The 20199-nt window shown below is 35.2% G+C and overlaps 1 protein-coding gene across 2 annotated transcripts in view; it reads left to right on the top strand.

Annotated features, from left to right (window-relative positions):
* Positions 1 to 20199, top strand: part of SCN9A (sodium voltage-gated channel alpha subunit 9) — a 165983-nt gene that overhangs the window by 63623 nt on the left and 82161 nt on the right. For both annotated transcript variants that reach the window (XM_025994117.2, XM_025994116.2), the window contains exons 2-10: positions 975 to 1282; positions 6612 to 6730; positions 7106 to 7195; positions 7719 to 7847; positions 9309 to 9400; positions 10400 to 10609; positions 15885 to 15948; positions 17349 to 17490; positions 19104 to 19310. In XM_025994117.2, coding sequence (XP_025849902.2) covers positions 1025 to 1282; positions 6612 to 6730; positions 7106 to 7195; positions 7719 to 7847; positions 9309 to 9400; positions 10400 to 10609; positions 15885 to 15948; positions 17349 to 17490; positions 19104 to 19310 — 1311 coding nt within the window. In that variant the 5' untranslated portion in view covers positions 975 to 1024. The remainder of the gene's footprint in view (positions 1 to 974; positions 1283 to 6611; positions 6731 to 7105; positions 7196 to 7718; positions 7848 to 9308; positions 9401 to 10399; positions 10610 to 15884; positions 15949 to 17348; positions 17491 to 19103; positions 19311 to 20199) is intronic.

Here is a 20199-nt window from a genome sequence, read left to right as displayed (position 1 = left end):
TTTTTTTTAAAAAAATTTAAATTGAATTTTTAAATTCAAATTTAAATTAAAACACAAATATGTTTTAAATTTCTTTTCTTTGTTATTCCTAACATATTTTCCCTAATTGTTTTTAATTCAAAATGAGAATATATTTTTTGTGGTTTCTAAAGGGACGTATAATTGTAAGAAAATGTAAAAATGCAAAATAGAATAAAACAATCTTTCCATCACCTCATTTCACAGAAATGAGGTTCCCCAAGAGAGGGGAGCAGAGGTTTGTGAGCAATGTTAATGAGATTAAGACAAGAGGATGAAGTGAGGTGATCAGAGAATCAAGAGAAGCTTGAGAGTGGTAGGAGACTGTTAAAATTCTTACTGCGGTAAATTTTAAATGAGAAAGGTTGATTGAATTGCAGTAAAAATGAATACAGATGAAAAGTTAAGGGAATTGATTTGTTTTTTCATTAAGTTGTCAGTTTTTCACTTTAAAAACTGAGAAGTAAAAAAATAAATAAAAAAAAATAAAAGCTGGGAAGTGTTAAGTTCAAATTTTTAAATAAAGATGGTAAAGAGCATGAAAAGTTAAGTCTTGCATGTAGCAGTCACTCAATAAATGCTAATTCAACATAATAATTCTGTGAACACATTACTTGTAGTTGAAACAAAAAAAATCTGTTTAAAGATTGATTGATTGATTGATTGATTGATTGATTGATTGATTGATTTGAGAGAGTGAGAGAGCCCAGGTGCACACACATGTGAGTACAGGGGCAGAGGGAGAGAATCTCAACAGACTCCCCTGCTGAGCACGGAGCCCGAGGCAGGCCTGATCTCATGACCCTGAGATCCTGACATGAGCTGAAATCAAGAATTGAACACTTAACCCACCTGAGCCACCCAGGTGCCCCAACATCTGTTTATTATTATTTTTTTTTACTGTGCCATTTCTGGCTGGCAAACATTTAACACTTTATTTCTTTGTTTCCATTTAGGCCTCTTATGTAAGGAGCTGAAGGGGAAATAAAATAAACAGGATGAAAAGATGGCAACGTTGCCTCCCCCAGGACCTCAGAGTTTTGTCTACTTTACAAAACAGTCTCTTGCCCTCATTGAACAACGTATTGCTGAAGGAAAAACAAAGGAACCCAAGGAAGAAAAGAAAGATGATGATGAAGAAGGCCCTAGGCCAAGCAGCGACTTGGAAGCTGGCAAACAGCTGCCCTTCATCTATGGGGACATCCCCCCAGGCATGGTGTCAGAGCCCCTGGAGGACCTGGACCCCTACTACGCAGACAAAAAAGTGAGTTATTGTGACTGCAGTAGTGCGGTCTCTGTTTGCTTCTTTTGTTCAGAGAGCCATTTTAAGTTGAGAATCCACTGCATGACACAGGTGTTCAGCTAAATGCATATGTAGGATATTCAGATTATGTACTTTTAATTTTTCATCAAAACTGGTTGTCACTGGCATATTATTTTGATTTCTGTAATCTTTCAAAATATTCAATATAATGTCCAGCCTTTTTGGACGTGACACAGATGCATACCTGTAGGAACAAAATTATTATCAATCTGAGAACTAAGAGCTGGGATATGTCCAGAATGCATTTGCACGCAGGTGACAGCTGAATCCATGGGAACATATAAGATCATTCAGCTAGTAATGGAATTTAGACTTTCCATTATCCAAAAAAGAAGGGGGCATATATTATAAAATTATTACAAAAGTTGAGGACCAAGAAAGACTGTTGGAATGAGCAAAGAAAATGAGCTGGCAACTTTGCGTAAGCAGTTTGTCTTAGGGGATACAAAGCAGAGCAAGAGCAAATAAAAAGAGGAAGTTGGTAGTGGTACATTCATGCTGAGAAATCTGTCATTTTCCACGAGAAAGATGGTCAGTTGAGGCACCAAATTGAAAACCTTTTCAACACAGCTTTGAAAGCAAAGGAAAATTATTCACAGGAGAAAAATACAGAGGGTTGGAATAATGTCATAGCGAGTTGCAGATGTTAACAGACAAGATACAAGCTTCAGGTCCAAGTGTATTTGCATTAGAAATGTGGAGAGAGAAAAAAAAAAGAAACGTGGAGAGACTTGAGGGGCAGATAGAGGTTGGATTTGGAGAGTCCTGATATGTTGAAGTAATGCGGTAATGAAGTAAATGCAGGCACATCAGAGGAAATGCATGTTAAATGATGTCAATATTTTCCATAGTACAGGAATGGAAATTGTCCTCTGAATGTCAAATGTTGAGAGTACCAGAGTTGAGAAGGTGTTTATTACATTAGGGAATTGGGAAAAGTTTGAAATAACTGTTGTCAAGTTTATTCTATCGAGAAAATGAGAAGTACAGTTGCAGACACAACCAGGTTGCAGTTGAAGTAGACTACGAGGAGTCTGTAAAGAATTAGATAAGCAGTTCCAAAACTTTCTCCAACATTGCTTTGCATTATAGCACCTGTAGACTTTGAGAGATCAAGAAAGGCAAAATACTGTCCATTTAAAAACATATTTTGGGCCGCCTAGATGGCTCGGTTGGCTAAGTGAGTGCTTTTGGCTCAGATCATGATCTCAGGGTTCTGGGATCAAGTCCTGCATTGGGCTCCCTGCTCAGCAGAGAGTCTGCTTCTCTCTCTCCCTTTGCCCCTCCTCCCCACTTGTACGCTCTCTCTCTGTCTCAAATAAATAAATAAAATCGTAAACAAAAATAAAAACATATTTTTGATTTGTTTAAAATAAAAAAAATTAAACAAATTTTGATTTGTTTAAATAAAAGAATATTTCTTGAAAAGACACCTAGCTCATAAGGTAAAATAGAAAACATATTTTAAATATCTTGAAGTATAAAATATGATGAGGTTATATTTTGACAGTAGAAACATGTCTGCCTCAGGTGGTAGTTGCTATGAATAGCGATACCTAATATTTTGGTTCATTTTAAACCCAGCATCTCAACAGGTTGATAGCACAGTGATAAAAAGTGGAATCCTGTGAAGACCTTGAAATATTACACAGCATTCTAATTAATCAGTCACTATTCTTACACAGAAAGGAAGAATGGTAATTTGTATTGAGAATCTCTGTGTTAGGCACTAGACTTTTTATATAAATTAGCACACAAATACATTTATCATAAACTGGTGAGAAGAGATGTAATACTCTATTTTTAGATGAGACAAAGGGCTTGGGGAAATTCAATGTAGAAAATGTTATACCCTGGTAAATTGCAGATTTTTAAAAATTCAGGTTGGTTTGACCCCCTACTGAGATATTCTGTTGTGCAACATCTCTTAGTATCTTAGTTTCTGTTGTATAGCAACCACTATGCCAACAACTTGGCAAAAGTGAGTGAAATAATGATGAGTGAATAATGAGATAGGCAAGATAAAAAGTACTTTCTCATTTGCTTATTCATCCTGAAAAATTCCTGGCTCAGCATGGATACCAACTACATTTCTTAATTCCACAGGGGGGCTGGATGTTACTTAATCAGCTACTCCTTAGGGGGAAAGGAATCTCTCCAGAATAATCCTGGAGTCAGAGATAGACGCTAATACTGGTTTAAAATGACTTGAGAGGTAAAGAGAAAATGTTTACATTTGAATGGAGGAGTAGTCTACGGCCATGCCACCCTGAACGTGCCCGATCTCATCTGAATGGAGGATTATAGACTTATTAATAAATGGAGTAATGTTAGTTATGTGATAGACTAATTTAATAGACGACATTTGGGACAGGACTCCAGCCCTTCACCTTGTCCCCAATTCCTTTTAAATATCCAGTATTTGGGTATCAGATAGCCTCATCAAAAGCCTAACCCACATGTGCATCAGTATTGTTGAGTTTTGACTTTTGCTTACAACTTTCGGGTTAACTTTGTGTTTCAAGTTACTCACGCTAATTGACCAAAACTTTATTTCTGCTACATTATAATTATTGCTTGGATTAAAAATCTTAGTGACCCCAAATTTGACTTGGGCTCAGATATTAATTTGTATTTAAGTGTAATTATCAATGCTTCATTAAAACAAAGAACAGTTAACGATAGAAGTTAGGGCTTCATTTTTATGTGTGATGAATATGTAAGTACTTTTTAATAGTGTTATGCTGTGCTTTTTTTGTAAGTGAAAGTTTTTTTGTCTTTAAGAAAGAATAAATTACCAATCACCCTCTGCTATGGGTATTAAGAAAAAAGGTACATTGTCTTATTATCTTCATATTTTCTGTGCCTTATATGTTGCCTGTAATTTCAGCAGCTGCTCCCAACATTGACTAAGAATTTAACAATGTGCCAGAAACTTAAAAAACTTTATAGGTACTAGGTGCTGGCTCTCACGCTGCTAAATGGTGGATCTGATATTTAGAATCACATCTATCCAAACCAAAGCATATGCTTTTTAGACACCATAATTCTCTAATTTAATGTTCAACAAATACTTAAATAAATTAGCAAAATTAAAAGAATTTGGCAGCCCGGGTGGCTCAGTGGTTTAGTGCCACTTTCAGCCCAAGGCATGATCTGGAGACCCGGGATTGAGTCCCATGTCGGGCTCCCTGCATGGAGCCTGCTTCTCCTTCTGCCTGTGTCTGCCTTCCTCTCCCTGTGTCTCTTATGAATAAATAAAATAAAATCTTTAAAAAATTTAAAAGAATTTATTCAAACTTTGACATCTACGCATTTCATAGCAGGATTTTAGAATTTCTTAAAGGGACCTATGCTGATCCCTCAAATTTCGTTTGAGGTTTACTTATTCTCCTACCTATAATTAACTCCTAGGTGTGTGTAAACCCAGATATTCCTAGAGAAGTTTTTGATTTTTTTTTTTTAGAGATTGTATTTATTCATGAGAGGCACAGAGGCAAAGACATAGGCAGCAGGAGAAGCAGGCTCCCTGTGGGCATCCCCACGTGGGACTCCATCCCAGGACTTTGGAATCACAACCTGAGCCAAAGGCAGACACTCAACCACCCAGGTGCCTGAGAAGTTTTTGATTTGAATAAACATTGGGAATTTAAATTTAAAAAGAGAGATGAATTCTTTTTTGTAAAAATTTCAAGTGCAGTGTAACTGTATCTGGCCAAGCCTAGACAGTAATGTTGCAATTTTTACGTTAGCTCAGCTGACCTCTGGTTCAGGAATTCTCCCTAATAATTCTGACACACGTGTGACTGTCTCCTCCACACTGTCACACTCCTCCATTTGTATTTCTCTGTGTTATTCTTGTCCCATCTTGCTTTGTATTCAAGATATTGTGTATGCATCACTTTTCTAGGACGTTTCTTGAATGTAAAACCAAAGACTCACTTACGTTAAATGCCTTTTATCACCTCATATGCCAGAGTTGCTCACTACACAATTATAGAACGTTATGGATGAATGAATTTTAAAAAGCACAGTGTATCAAGATTTAAGACAATAGTGGTTGTACTCAAAGACTAGATATCAATTTTAAAGCTAATTTTAAGTGTAAAAGTGAACGTTATGTTAAATCATGTTTAGGTATAACTAGTATAGTGAAAGTGACCAGGAATATAAAAGGGCATCTAAAAATAGCAGATTCTCCTTCCTTTTCATGAAAACACTGCCACATAAAATTAAAAAGTAACATACTCAAACTTAGGTCCCCAATTTGGTGAAAAGTATTTGTTCCCAGAAACCCATTCCTAAACTTATATAAAATTCAGATTAAACAACAACAAAAGTCCAAGTCAGTGTCTGCTCAATAATACAGGTAATTTGCTTACCAACTACAGAAAAATTAGACAAAGATTTGAACTTAATCTTCCTGATTTCCCAGCAGCTTTCTTAGATTGCATTAATATTTTCTACATATTTGAGTAATTTTGAAAAAATTAAAGAAATATTTGCTATTTATTTATTTATTTGTTTGAGTTTAAATTTTTAACTAAATACCAAACCCATAGAGAAAGTCACTTATTGTGCAATGGTTACATAATACATTTCAAGAGTATTTGGTTCATTTGTATTATTTTTAAAAATTACTCTGAGTTAGGAGCAAGTAAGTCCTTTAATTTGTGTTCTTTTATTTTAGCTGTTATTAGAATTATATCTAGAATAGGAAAATTGAACTGGGTAATAGGATTCTTCTAACTCTAATATTCCTTAAATTGATGAAAATGTGTTTTTGAAAGGACTCATATTTTGGAACACTTGCCATTAATCATGACAATAGCCAACAAGTATTAAAATTCTCAAGGTGTTATGGCAAAAATCAGAGATAGCTAGTTTCTATTTAGTTTGCTTAAAATGCAGTGAAATGAAAGAAGGAAATTATATTCTAAACTAATCCAGTGGCACAACTTATTGTTACTGATTTGGGTATTCAAGGGATATGAAAAAGAGAAGACACTATATTTTGGGAGCTCTAGGCAATCCATGCTCACAGTTGTCTCACTTCTTAATTTACTAAGAAGAAATGGACCAAGTTCGTTGGTCAACGTGACCTAAACAGCTGCGTTAATGGCAGTTAATGGCGACGTAGCTTGAGTCTGATGGCATGTTTCTTTACTATGACCCTACTACATGCAGATGTGGTAAACTGCTGATATAAACGTGCTAGGATGAAATTTTGGATTCTCAATTTCATGCTATTTTCTTTCTTTTCCCACAGACTTTCATAGTATTGAACAAAGGGAAAGCAATCTTCCGTTTCAATGCCACCCCTGCTTTGTACATGCTGTCTCCATTCAGTCCTCTAAGAAGAATATCTATTAAGATTTTAGTACACTCATATCCTTTTTAAAATGATTACTGGCATTGGTTCTTTAAAATGTAGGTTTTGCTGTTTATTCAAGTATAGATTTTAGTCCTCTTGTAGCTGAAAAGACTTGGGTTTTAGTTCACCAATTTTGATATAATATGATGTAAGTCTCAGAAAATTGGGAGAATGGCAGTTTTAGCATTTAGGATAAATTTTAGGATAAATTATTGTTATGACAAATTACTTTGTATATTAGTCCCTTGTCCAAAGAAATAGAAAAAAAGGTATAAATTCATATAGAATTATTTTCTAGGAAAAAGTTGTTAGCATTTTAACAAGTGTCATTATCAAATATTCAAAGTTCCCACTGTGTTCTTTTATCCTATTCCTTGATTCTAAGCTACCTTATTCAGCATGCTTATTATGTGCACTATTCTGACAAACTGCATATTTATGACCATGAGTAACCCTCCAGATTGGACCAAGAATGTAGAGTAAGTGGGTATAAATACATTTTAATATGATCTCTATGTTATTTTAATCCTCTCCTTTCCCGCCACAAAGTTACTGCAGCTCTAAAAATTTTGGTGTTTTTCTGCCCATGTTATATGGTTGCTTTTCTTTCGATTATTTTTTTCTTCTCTGTGGTATTAATCTGCTAGCAGTGGAATAGAATAGTCAGATGCTACAATCTTTTCTAGAAGAATGAATGTATCAGATGTCCTACCTTGTTTCTTAAGACGTGTATTTCTGATAGGAGTAATGTAGGACTTTTCCAGGCAGATCTAATACCTATGTTCTTAGTCATTTTGAATACCACGACTTTCTAATGTAGACATTTAAAAATTTTCTGGAAATACCTTTACTGTAGTTTATTCTAATAGAGTGAATCCAGGGATTTCCCCAATAGCCACACTCCAATAGATGCCTTTCTCTGGTTGATCAGAAAAAAATAAAAGATTTACATGCTGTTGTATTCTCCTTATATTTAATATTCCATTGGATTCTTGTGTCTAGGTACACTTTTACTGGAATATATACTTTTGAGTCACTTGTCAAAATCCTTGCAAGAGGCTTCTGTGTAGGAGAATTCACTTTCCTTCGTGACCCATGGAATTGGCTCGATTTTATCGTCATTGTTTTTGCGTAAGTACATTCAGTTTTTGAAATGGCAAACTTAGAAGAATCAGTATTTCAGTAAGAACAAGTCCTTGGGGTCTGACTTTTCTTGCATGTAAAGTTGCATTTAAAGGATACTGTGTGAAAGCTAGTCATTGATAAGCAAATATTAATTTTTGAGAAAGAGCATTTCCCATTCAAAAGTATATGACATCCTTAAGACTGATCCTCCATTCTCAGCAATTGGATGGATAGTCTATGCAGTGCAAGTGAGATTACACTTTTTTCCGTGTCTTATTTAAAAACTAATAAAACCTGTAAGAATCACAGAAAAAGCTCAGGCCTTTAATTATAAAGTACATTTCTTTTTTTATTAACCTATACTATTCAAGAGCTAATTAAGTATATTAAGATATAGAAAAGTAAATCTTTTTATAAGGGCTGTCACTGCATATAATCCTAACATCAGTGAATCATATATGTACTACATATGCAGCCACAGCTTATTTTTGAGAGAAAAATATTACATTAAAATATAATTTTAATTAATTCATACTGCTGTTATTTTCCCAAATATATTTGCCAGTAATATTCCATTGTTTTTTAAAATCTCCAACCTAGATACAATATTTTTCTCATCTATCTAATTTTAAAAGTAATACATGTCCATCGGAGGAATTTAGACAATAGAGAAGGGTCTTAAGATTTCTAGTTTCCCATTCCCTCACCCCCACCTCCACCTCCTTGTCCATCAGGCTTGCTTCTTTCATGGTCACATGACTACTGCAGTTGTACCTACCACCTGCTGGTAAGACCATACTGTGTCAAAGAAGGCTGCCTCTTCAGGGGTCTCATTTTAAGTTGAGATATAATTTATATGATGAAAATTAACCTCTTTAAAAGTATAAAATTCAGTGTTTTGTTGTTTTTTTTTTTAGTATTTTCACAAAGTTATGCAACCGTCACTAATCTCTATTCCAGAATATTTCCATCATCCCCAAAATAAGTCGATTACATTCCCTTCTCCCCCTAATGCTTGGAAACCACTCATCTGTTTTTGAATCTATGCATTTGCCTATTTGCCTATTCTAGGCATTTCATATGAATGGAATCACATAGTATGTGACCTTTTGTGTGTCTTGCTTCTTTTCATTAGCATACAGTTTTCAAGGTTTGCTGTTGACATTTTATAGGATATTAAGTATCTACATTACCATAATGTGGAGGTATAATAATTAAAGCATTTGATTGTTTATGTAGGGATTTTAGTGCATGAAACCATTTTAATAATCTGTATTTTGCTCACATAAAAGGGGTCAAATCAAATCTAATCAAATTAAATTAGTTGTGATGGGGGAAAAAGAAGGCTTGCAGAAACTATCCATTTAAATCTGAATTTCCCAAATATAGGTAATACCTTGACTAAAGGCACAGGTAAGTATCATAGACTCTATCTAAATTCTGAATAACTCTGATTTAATTCTACAGGTATTTAACAGAATTTGTAAACCTAGGCAATGTTTCAGCTCTTCGAACTTTCAGAGTCTTGAGAGCTTTGAAAACTATTTCTGTAATTCCAGGTAAGGAGTGATTGGTGTGAAGCATTAGGCCACTCATAACTCCAACTATTTGGGAGTTGTTCTTTGTTTGTGTGTGTGTGTGTTGTCACTGTGTTGTGTGTGAACTCCCTATTACAGATATGTGACAGAGTTCGTGGACTTGGGCAATGTCTCAGCGCTGAGAACATTCAGAGTTCTCCGAGCACTGAAAACAATTTCAGTCATTCCAGGTGAGAGTGGGGTTAAACACCGGGGCTGACTTTGATCTTTTGGAGGAAAGACAAGAATGATTTTCTCTTACATATTTTAATTGAATTTGATTTTTTGTGGTTTTCACAATCATTATTAAAAGTCAGCCTTTGCGTTTAATCAATTGCATGGGTCTTAGAGGATGAAGATGGCCATTTGGCTCACATCTCAACTTGAAATTTTCCTTCCTGTGTAACCGATCATTTTGCATTTTGTTTAGCCAGGAACGAAAATTTCAATTTGTTTTGATTGCTTTTCATACAGTTAGAAAAAGAGATTTAAAAAAATATCAGCATGAGGGTATTGCATGATGTACTGTACTTTTAGCGTTTCACAACAAACCATTTCTCAACTGAAAATTGGTTAAGTTGTCACTATACGCTGCAGTTCAGCCTCTTTTAATGTCTTTATAGAGAGATGGTTTGTTTGACAAGCATTTACTAAATTAGCACTTTTAAAAATAATATTTACAAGTGAATATGGATATGATTTGAGCAAACAAATTTTTCATTTTGATAGTCTGGCTACTCATTGGAAATGTTTTATATTTTTTTATTATTTGCTGTAATATATAGAAACAAAATATATATATAACAGCAAATCCACCCTGTTGAGCTAGTAGGCTTTTTTGAACTAGGATACATAAGGTCATTGATTTGATATAATGCATGCATTTCTAGGAAAGCTTGTGTTTTGTTTTTATGTCTCATTTAGAGGCTTTATTTCATTATGAACTTTTTTTTTTTTTTTTTTTTTTGCCCCTGTGTTCAGGCCTGAAGACCATTGTGGGAGCTCTGATCCAGTCTGTGAAGAAGCTCTCTGATGTCATGATCTTGACTGTGTTCTGTCTGAGTGTGTTTGCGCTGATTGGGCTACAGCTCTTCATGGGCAACCTGAAGCATAAATGTCTCCGGGATCCACTGGACGATAATGAAACATTAACAAGCTTATTGGATACCCTTGAAGAAGAAGACTATAAAAGTAAGAATGTCCCTTTAGTTGATAATAGGTTAAAATTAGATTGTTCTCTTTTAGCAATGAAATGTTGCTTTCTTTAATTTTTTCAAAATTACTCAAATATATAGAAAGTTACCACAGTGTGAATTTGGATCATGTTATATGTTCATAAATCTCCCTGTTTCTAAGCTTTGTAGCAGTTTTGGTATTGGACATATGATAGAGCTACATAATTCTTAATCTCTTCTATAAGATAAAAATAAATAAATTTGCTCTAGAGAAATGAATTTATGTGTTTTATATACTATAGTTGTATTGTGTAATTTATACTTAGGTTTATAGGGTAATCTATTTGTTATATAATAATATAATTATATTTTTACACTTGTGTTATAACATATGTAGTTGTATGAATCCCAGTATGACAATATTATTAATTATCACATATTAAAATGTCTACTTGATAGTATTTCTGAAGATTTGTATAAAGCAGAATGGTTCACTCAGCTTTATCAGCACTATCCCTATAATCAATGTAGTTTCACAGCTCTAAGGGCTTCTCCTGAGTCTAGCCAATAGCGTTATATCAAAGTTTAATTCATCAGAACTAGTCTGTAGGAAACATATGAGTTTATCTGTGCACACAATCTCAAGTCTGCTTAATTCACAAGTATATTTTAGAATATCTTACAGAGAGCCTGAACTGCGTGTTTTCTGAACAATTGTCCCCTACCGCAGTTTCTCCTGCCAGAGCTATTGATGAGTTTGGGTGAGAATGAGATCAAACAAGATTGTGCTTTCTGTCTAACACCTGCAGTGTGTCTGTATGATGTTATCCACATGAACCCATGAACCTTAATAGATAATTAGATCCAGAATGGGGGAGAGGAAATCAAGAAACTTCCAAGTGTATATGCCTTTGACAGAATGTGATCAAGGAATAAAGATCTGAATTGGATTATGAAGAGTATACATCATTTTTTTACTTTACTAAATATGTACTCTCCCACTCACTAAGGAAGATAAGAGCAAATGAAACCTAGCTAGTATAGTAGGAGACTGTAAATAAAGAAAACAGAAAAAAAATATGGAAGCCTAAAATGAGAAAAGTGAAGGTTTTCAAGTAAAATATTTAATGTATAATTTCTTTACTATCAGTGTTTGATGAGGAATTTAGCATACTTTCCCTTCCATTTTATTTTGGCTTATTTTTCCAGTTTCTGATTTTTTAATGATATAATCTTTAATTTTATTTTCAGTTTACAAAGAATTATATTCCTTAATTTATAGAACATAAAAGTAATATATATGGGTAATTGTTGACATTTACAATTAACAATCAGTTTATAACACTTACTTAAATTTAACCTTTTTCTGTTTTACTAGGATTATTACCAGTTATTTTATTTTGATTACGTGTAAAGTTAAGGTTGGGCCAAGCTAGTATGATAGACTTAGAGAAATACTTTGAAGTTGAGGAAATCATAAAAAAATGACGATAACGATTACCTATTGGATTCTACATTGGACAAGGAAAGAAGTGAACCCAAGAGTTAGTTGATAGATATGAGAAAGTGGTGCAGTAAATGAACTGGAACCCTTGAAGAAATGAAAGTATTACAGTGGTAAAGGCAGCCCCACAGAGAAAAGCTAATATATTTTGAAAGTGTTTTCTGGTGCCTGCAGCAAAGCCTTTTTTGGAGGTGTTTTTAAAATTTATCATCAAATAAATGAGCCTACTATCTAACATCATGTCTCAAAATACACAATTTATAGATTTCCTTTGACACCAAGCATTGTCAACATTGATACTCATCAAACTTCCTTCTTGCTACCACAGGTGAAGGAAAGGTTCATGCGCACAGCTGATAGCTAAAATTCCAGTAGCTATTGTACACTAATATGGTGTGGTTCTGTTGGGATAAAGAAAGATAGTCTCTTATTCCAGTTTTCTGAGTGTTTGACATTTAAAAGGTCCTGGAAAAACCACAGTATTGGTCTGTACCACACCCAGGGCTTTTCCTGTCTTCATCTAAAGTGCTTTCCATGCGGGGACTCCATAGAACGCAGTCTCCCAGAATGCAGTGTGTCACCTGCAGGTGCTTGGCCTGTACTTTATCTCCTGCACCAGTGTTCTCAGACTTGACTTATTATTGCCTCTTGGTTGAAGAATAAACTCCAAAAGCCCAAGTCATATGTAGTTGCTAAAGGTCACCAGTCATGTCTCACCATTCTGTATCATTGGCTTTGAAATTAATTGAAAATTTCCTCAGAATCTGCACTTGATCTCCGTTCCAGAATTTTGTTGTATGGATTTTGCAATTTTCTTATTCCTTTTATCCATATATGTCTTTTACTGTGAGGTTGGGGCTTATCTATTACTATCTGCAACCTTTGTTTTGTTGTACTGAATTACATTTATTTAACAGCTTTATATAATTCACATACCATAAAATCCTCCCTTTTAAAGTACACAATTCCATGTTTTATAGTATATTCACAGTATATTCACATTGTACAATGTCACTAATTTTAGAATAATTTCACTTCCCTCAAAAGAAATCGTGTACTCACAGGCAGTCACTATCCATTCCCTCCACCCCACCATCCCCTGACAACTACTAATCATCCTGTCACTATATAGATTTACCTATTCTGAATATTTTATATAGGTAAAATTATACAACATGTGGTCTTTGTGTCTGGCTTCTCTCACTGAGATTGTTTTCAAGGTTCATCCATGCAGCAGTTGATTCACTTTTTATTGCTAAATAATATTCCATTGCACGTATATACTACATTTTGTTTATTCATTCATTAACTAATGAACATCTGAGTTGTTTCCACTTTGGGGCTATTGTGAATAATGCTTCTATGAACATTCATGTGTAAGTTTTACTGTGGACATATGTTTTTATTTCTCTTTGCATTACATTTTTCCTTTACACATTAACCTTAAATCCTCTTGGGGCTAATTATTCTAACCATTTAATGTCTGCTTATTTAGGGGTGAATTCAGAGTGTTCTATAAGACCAGAGTAAACTACTGCCATTGCTTTAGCTTTCATCATTCCTGTACCGACTTGAGTCTGGTCACCCTACCATGTGCTAGCACAGGCAGCTCAAGAGCCCCATTCTTGTAAGGCAACTCCTCAAGCACCGGTAAACGTGAGCCAGCGTTCCTTTAAAGGATAATTCTAAAGCAGTCCTTCCATAATAATAATATCTTGGAGGCTTATGCACAAAAAGTTGCATCTTAACCTCCTCCCTCCTTATTCTATCATGCCCACCCTACCTGAGGTACAGGAGTTCTTTTTCAAAAAAGTTGTTCATGTACATTCCCAGCTAAATTGTCACCTCAAATGAAGGGGCTTTATTGTTTTATTTGTGTCCTCTAAGATTTTTATCTTCTGTGGAAGACAAAATGATGTGTAATTCAGTCAATTAATCTTACCTGGATTGTTTAATAGTTTAATAATGATAGCTGCTGCTCTCTGAGCAGCTGTGTAGAACGTGTGCATCACTGTATTAAGTGCTTTACATGCAATATCCTATTTATGCTCTACAATATCTCTATAAAGCAGGCATTCTTATGCACATTTTACACATGTAGTGGCAGTGGCTAACCGTTAAAGTGGTAAGATCATTCACCTACGTAGGAAGGGGTAGGAGCAACATTCAAATCCAAGTATATCTGACTTCAAAGTCTTTCTTCCACTATTACTTCAAAAGCCTCCTAATAATTACATCTTTATTCCTTCAATTTGAGCCAAATAGGAAGATGGGCCCTTACTAAAAAGAGTGGAATATTTTAGTTCTTTATACATTTACTGTGCACTGTTGGATCAGCTCTGTGTTTTAGGAATAAGCCTTAATAGTGCATGGAGGAAGAGATTATAAGATCCCTTAATGCCTGATAATGGATACAAAGAGTGCCACGGTGAGAAATTGTGCATTTTGCTCACTGCCACAGCCTCAATATCTGGAACTTAATAAGTCCTACATAAATAGTGATTGGTGAATAAACAAGAATTTCAGGAGACAAGTTGCATTGTTCCATTTATGTATGATATTGCCTTGCTGGCTCCACCTCTTCTAGAATGCTTTGGGCCTCAGTTGGGGGCTCCCTTCCTTCTCTTTTCTCCCCTTCCCTTTCTGAGCTACACTTTCTCTTTGGGTTAACTCAAGTCCCACGGCTTTAAAAACTGTCTACTTGATGATCATATTCTTGTGTCCTCTCCACCCCCCGCCCGACTCTATCAACAAGTCCTGTCTACTCTGTTCTCATGCACACAGCTGTTCTCTGAATTTTATCCATGTTGCCTCTCACTGTAGTCACTTAAATCATTTCCCTGCTTCCACACTTGCTCTCTTATAGTCTACAGTCCACAAAACAACCAGAGGGATATTTTAAAATGTGATTATTATCTCCAATCTCTACCTCCCACTTCTATTACTTCTAATTATACTTAAAATCCAAACATCTTTTCATAACATACCAAGGCTTCCATCATTTGACCCCTGCTTACCTCTGCCACCGTAGTTCTCTCCACTCACTGCACCATAGCCAAGCTGGCCATCTTGCTCTTTCTTCCACACACCAATTTCACTTTTGCCTCAGGGCCTTTGCACCTGCTCTTCACCCTGCAAGAATACCTCTTCCCAGGGTGTTTGGATGGCAGCTTCTTTGTAGCATTTAGGCCCCAGTTTAAATGTCATATCTTTAGAAAGGCCTTCCCTGACCTTTTCTCTTTTTTTTTCCTAAAGATTTTATTTATTTATTCATGAGAGACACACACAGAAAGAGGCAGAGATATAGGCAGAGGGAGAAGCTCCCTGCATGGAGCCTGATGTGGGACTCGATCCCGGGACTCCAGGATCACGCCCCAAGCCGAAGGCAGATGCTCAGCCGCTGAGCCACCCAGGTGTCCCTTCATTGTCTTATTTTCTTTAGGACATTTATTGCTTTCTGAAAATACCTTGTATATTTCTTTATTTACCTGTCCTTCTCCATCCCCAATTTACACATCCCCTTCCCTACACATAAAGAAAGATCCATAAAACTAATGATCTTGTTTATCATGCTTTTATTATTATATTCACTGCCTGGCCCATAAGAGGTTATCAATAAATATTTGAAGGAGAATATACAAGAATATGATAAATAAATGATTGTACATTGCTTGAGACTGGGCCTGAATGTGTGTGTGAATATGCCTATACTAATTAATTTATCATCTGTGTCACTCTTAAAGCTTGCACTCTCTAATGTTATATTGTTGAATTTCTTCCTAAACAGAATATTTTTATTACTTAGAGGGATCTAAGGATGCTCTCCTTTGTGGTTCGAGCACAGATTCAGGGTAAGTAATATTTGTTTTTAGTCAAAGGCTACAAAAAAAGGAAAAGCATATCCAATCAGTTTTTTTTAAAGTAAGGACCTCTGATTTTTATATTGTTTTCATATATATCATGGCATTATTCTGTCCCACAGTGAGTCCCAACTTTACAAATTTATGGTTAGTCCATACTTCTTCTTTTTTGTAAAGAGTTTTTATTTCTTCATTCATAAAAGACACATAGAGACGCAGAGACACAGGCAGAGGGAGAAGCAGCCTCCCTGCAGAAAGCCCAATGTGGGACTCGATCCCAGGAATCTGGGTCATGCCCTGAGCCAAAGGCAGACACTTAACCACTGAGCCACCCAGGCGTCCCTGTTAGTGCCTACTTCTGAAAGCAAAAGTTGGAGGTAGTGCTTGAATTCAAACAAGATACAAGTCATATAAATCTTAAGAAAATGAAACTGGAAAACTCCACCAAAAGTTGCCTGCATAGTTTCAAGTCTTTCTTTTTATGGAAAGAAAAGTTACAGAATCAACTTTTTCTTCCATTCCCAAATTCTATTTCCAATCAAGAATGACTCATAGGTGAATGAATGCAGTGACAATTTGGCACCCTAAACAAAAGGAACCCATGGATTTCGGTAAAGATATTTTAAGAATCTCCCATATATGCAAGATGCCCATCTTGTAGTTTCTCCTATACATCACCTCATTTCTGCTGGAGTGCCTTTGTTCTTGTTCTCCCCCGACCAGATATTTCTTCACCAGGCTCTGTGTACCCTGGGAACGTTAAAGTAAACAGATAGAGTTGCTGCCCTCGGAGACAGCTCAGAACACTGTTCAGAGCATCATGGGTATCAATCCACCAATTTTAGAAAAATACCATAAAGCTGCAAATCTTTATGAACTTATATAATTGCTCTATTTGGGCTATTTTTTAATTCTTACTCCAAGAATAATTTGGGGGAACCCAGTTTTGGTGGAAGCCTATATATCAGTATTTATGATGCAAGAACTATTATTTGACATCAGTAGAAGTTTCCAGGTTTTGATGATGATACTAATAGCAGGTACCATTTATTAAATGCTTTCTATGTTCAGGAACTAGGCTAGGTAATTTGCATACATTATTTTTTTTAACTTAACAGCAGTCTTAACTATTTGAAGTAGGTGTTATCCTCTTCTCACAGAAAGAATGAACTGCATCTTGAAGAATTTCAGTAATTTGACAAAGTCACCAACTAGTAAATAATAGGGTTGGGCTTCAAACCCAGTTCTTCTTGATTCCAGATAATGTGTTCTTAACCATTATTAAGTATTGTCCCTCTAGGAAAGGAACCTTGACTATCTAACTGTTTTGTATTCCCCTTTACACACATCCTGGAAACAGTCTAACTTGTGATATTCTTTTTCATATGTAGTCAGTGTCCAGAAGGGTACAAGTGTGTGAAAGCTGGGAGAAACCCTGATTATGGCTACACGAGCTTTGACACTTTCAGTTGGGCCTTCTTGGCCTTGTTTCGGCTAATGACCCAGGATTACTGGGAAAACCTTTACCAACAGGTGAGTGCCAAGAGAAACATTCGTTGCAATTTTGAATGCAACGAATGCAAAAATCTGGTGAATGTTCCTTCTCAGACTTTATATGAGATATTTCCTCAATTTAGAAAGGACAAAACCCTATTGTCTTATCAGTAAAATTAGACATGTTTTACTTCCAGCTTTATGAGATTAGAAAATTCTTAAAATCATATATTATTTTCATATCTTTTTTGGCTTATTTGATCTCTAGTTCACTTTCCCCCTTTCTGAATATAGCATCCCATGGGTCCTAAGTAAATAGCAGGAAATACGCTGTCATGGTCTTTTGTTGCTCTCCTGTACACACTGTTTTCTGCACATGCTGACTCAATTGCTCATTCCCCTAGACCTACATGGCATTTGAATATTCCTCAGTTTATCCATGGCTTGTGCTTTCATTGTTCATTCCCATGGCCATCGCTCTCCAGCTTAAATGTGATCTTTTTTTGTCCTAGAGGCTGCATCTTTTCACTTACATATTCTCAGCACTCAACCCCAAGAGGAAGGAGAAGAGAATGGTCATTCTGTATTATAAATAAAAATGAATCCCTTTTTCAGAATTGCCAGATTGTTCCTTTGGCCTGTCTTATGTCTACTTAATTTCTGATAATATTATAAATGAATATAGAAATTATATAAATAAATTATATACTTTAGAGGAAAAAGGGAATACAAACAACTTTATATAAAAAGATGCTCACTTTTACTCAGAATTAAAGAAATGCAAATTAAAAGTAGAGTAACATCAGATTTTTTACCTGTTAGAATGACGGAGCTCAAAAGAGAGGTGCTGTCTGGCTGAGATGTGGGGAGGCAGACTTTCTCATATGTTGCTGGGAACCACTGCAGAGTGCAACATGGGAACCTCTATGAAAATTAAAATGAATATGCCCCTTAATCTAACAATTCCACAACTAAGAATTTATCAAAGAAAAGAAACTGTAACATTAATAACTGATAGAGAAGGAAATAAGGGAGCATCAGAGATAGGAGAGAGATTTTTCATGTACTATCTTTTTAGGCCGTTTTTTTGTTTGTTTGTTTGTTTTTTTGTTTTTGTTTTTTTTTTTTTTACCGTAGACTGCATTCAAAAATTTCTAATACATGTTAATGGAAAGTAAATATAACAGTAGATGAGCAGATAAGATCATTCAGTGGGGCTTCCTGCTTTGTGTGAACATAATACATCATCATTAACACTTCCTGCTAAAGATAGAATTTTATCAATAAGAAAGGAACTATACATATTATCTGGTCCTCTAATTTGAAAATGAGCAGAGCAGAGGGTTTCTGAGTAATTTTCAGACTGCAGATAAAGAAAAATTGCAAGAGCCTTAGTCTTAAAAATTGTAAAGAATCATACCTGATTTTAATATAAGTTTAATGGATTGCTACTATATCTTTTATGCTGAAAAAGTATGTATTTTCACACTCATTGTTTTCCATGGAGATATAATTTTATTCCTTTATACTTTTGATAACATGGGTTTGTACAGACCTGCCTCACCTTTTCCAGGCCTAATATGCCATTGAAGTTGAAATAATTTACCAGGAATCTTTGTGTCACTAAAATAATGATTTCCATTTTTCCCTAGACACTGCGTGCTGCTGGGAAAACCTACATGATCTTTTTTGTTGTGGTGATTTTTCTGGGCTCCTTCTATCTAATCAACTTGATCCTTGCTGTGGTTGCCATGGCCTATGAAGAACAGAATCAGGCAAACATTGAAGAAGCAAGGCAAAAGGAGTTAGAATTTCAACAGATGTTAGATCGTCTTAAAAAAGAACAAGAAGAAGCTGAGGTATTCTTATTTCATTTAAAATTCTTCCTAGGAGTCGAAGTCCAAAGGGGGATAGCAGAGGCTCTGTGGCCTTTCTAGGGAAGTTTTCCTTACTGTATTTATAAATATAAATAGAATTTTCTTTCTGATGTGGTCAAAGGAACCAATTCTTGATTGAGTTAGAATTGGCATCTGTCCCATTGTACCTTTCCCTATCATCAGCTCACTCCAGCACAGAGACTGTTCTAAGCCATTCCTCCTAACCCTGTTATCCATGAGGCCTCAGTATGTGTACATTATGCACAGTCCCAAAACAGATAGGATGTGTAACAATTGCATACAAAAGTTTAGGGAAAATTATTTAAATATTTAAGTTAACAGATACCCTATGGGGTAGAAAGCAAAATGTGCATCGATTTTTGTTAATGTGGCAAGAACTTTTAAGGTAAAAAACATGAGATGTTAAGAAAGTCTATACTGATGGTTATGGATGCTTTAGGTTAAGGCACATATTCCAGAGGATTCTTCCTCACATTCCTCTCCAAAGGGGCGCTTCAGGGGAGAAGTTGGGAAGGTTTGTACCTTGAAAACACAAATTTAAATATTCTGCAAGAGTTTAAAAATTATTTGATGGTTCAACCTAAGTTAAATATCTTCAAAGCATCTAACTTATTAGGTGTAAGGTAGTAATCTGTAATGCAGAGAACTTGAATGCAGAAAGATGTCCAGTGCAGTATTGTGGTAACATTAAAAATCAAAAAGCATTTAAATTTTTTAAAATTAGTAGAATTATGATATTTTTGTCTCTTGGAGTATTATTCAGCCATAAAATTAGGTGTTTTAAGAATATTATGACAGTGAAATGTGTTAATATAATCACATATTAAATAAGAAGATACGAAATTGAGTA

Source organism: Vulpes vulpes, chromosome 3, assembly GCF_048418805.1.
Source record: "Vulpes vulpes isolate BD-2025 chromosome 3, VulVul3, whole genome shotgun sequence".
Taxonomy (NCBI): domain Eukaryota; kingdom Metazoa; phylum Chordata; class Mammalia; order Carnivora; family Canidae; genus Vulpes; species Vulpes vulpes.
The sequence above is the reverse complement of the archived record's forward strand: the minus strand, read 5'-3'. Positions and strand labels throughout refer to the sequence as shown.